The 1491-nt window shown below is 42.1% G+C and overlaps 1 protein-coding gene across 1 annotated transcript; it reads right to left on the reverse strand.

Moving 5' to 3' along the window:
- Positions 1-263: 263 nt before the first annotated feature.
- On the reverse strand, positions 264-589 carry PHALS_00666 (uncharacterized protein; the record flags this gene model as incomplete). The annotated part of the gene is made up of 2 exons (XM_024730384.1): positions 264-455; positions 533-589. The coding sequence occupies 2 exons, from the start codon at positions 587-589 to the stop codon at positions 264-266; spliced, it is 249 nt and encodes an 82-aa protein (XP_024580666.1).
- Between the last annotated feature and the right edge of the window lie 902 nt (positions 590-1491).

Consider the following 1491-nt stretch of genomic DNA (forward strand, 5'->3'; position numbering starts at 1 on the left):
ATCTAGCAGCGCTATAACCGCGTCGGTCGCTTTTGACAAAAATCGATGAGCCTGTATCGAGAGCTTTTTAATTCGACTACCATATTACTTCCCCACGTCAGATCTATATAGTCGACAGCATCGTAACTATTCCAGTGCAACTATCAAAAGCAAAGGATGCTCAACCCACATATCAACATTTACTTGTCATCATGTGTGTCCCATTCTGGGTAACTAGGAAATCTTGAAACGACCTCGATGTTGTGGCGTTGTATCGCTCTATTTCAATTTGGAGTATGGTTTGGTAGACGCAAAGTACTCATTCGCCAGGAACACAAGCGAGAATAAAGTCGTTCGGCTTGAATATTATGCAAGAAACGAATCGAAAATTGCTTTACGTGACCCTCATACAGACAAGTATTCACACATTCGCGGCAGTCTTTAGGAGTTAAAGTGTCTATCGAGATGCCCAGAAACTAATCATTTAACATACCAAGTATCTTCAGTGTCAAGTCCTCTGACAGACCATAAGCTTTTTTCACTAGCTTCTCACAATGCACCGATAGATGAATTGAATATAATGCAGCAGCCGCACCGAATGAAGTTCCATCTCGATATTTTCAGTAATTGATAACTTTGAGCCATAGCCTGATTATCGTTTCAGCAATTGTGATATAACCCAACAGAATCTTGAGGAGATCGAAAGTTGGACAGCAACTGCTGTTTTGAACCATTTCTTCCAGCATCTCACGTGAAAGTTGCGAGCTAGGCTTGAAGTTCCTCGCATTCATTTCAAATCATTTTGAAAAGCTAAAGTCTTGAGGTTTCCTTGCATTTGTGACTGCGGTATACATCCAAGCTGCCATAAAAATGGGTCGAGAATGAAAGGCAAACCAGGAACTCCTAGCCTTCAAGACAGCAACTTCTCACCGTACGTAATCTGAACTTCATCACCCTCGTACTTGCCTCGACACGTCATATACCAGTTATCATTGCTGAGTACTTAAAGTAGAGTAACATCTTAATTTCCTCACTGATATTGAGACCTGGGAATCTGCTGACAAATTTTAAAAGCAATTAAAATTTAACCTTCGAGGTTTGAGAGTCTTTGTCACACACCTTCATGTCCGCTTAAGTACTCTAGAAATTCTCCCTCCATTCCAGAATTCGCCGGCTTGAGGTAAAATGGTAAAGCTCAAGTGTGCGATCGTTGGTGCGGCGAGAAGCGTGTTCGAGGTGAAGATTGACAATGCTGAGCCCGTTTCAGCGTTGAAGGAGGTGATTAAGAGGAAGAAGATAGATACGATTAAGTGCGAAGCAGATAAGTTGGAGCTCTATCTAGCGAAGATTAAGGACGGGGGATATTTGACGGATGACGATGCTTTGGATGCGATGTTACAGAGTGGAATTGATGTCACCTCCTATTTGAAGATGCGATCGTCGTGGAAGTTGAACAAACCAAATCTTTTTGGTCCTAATAATTCCCGAGAAGAGGATGTGGTTCACGTGTTG

The sequence above is a fragment of the Plasmopara halstedii genome, assembly GCF_900000015.1.
Source record: "Plasmopara halstedii genome assembly, contig: Scaffold_1186, whole genome shotgun sequence".
In the NCBI taxonomy this organism is placed as follows: domain Eukaryota; phylum Oomycota; class Peronosporomycetes; order Peronosporales; family Peronosporaceae; genus Plasmopara; species Plasmopara halstedii.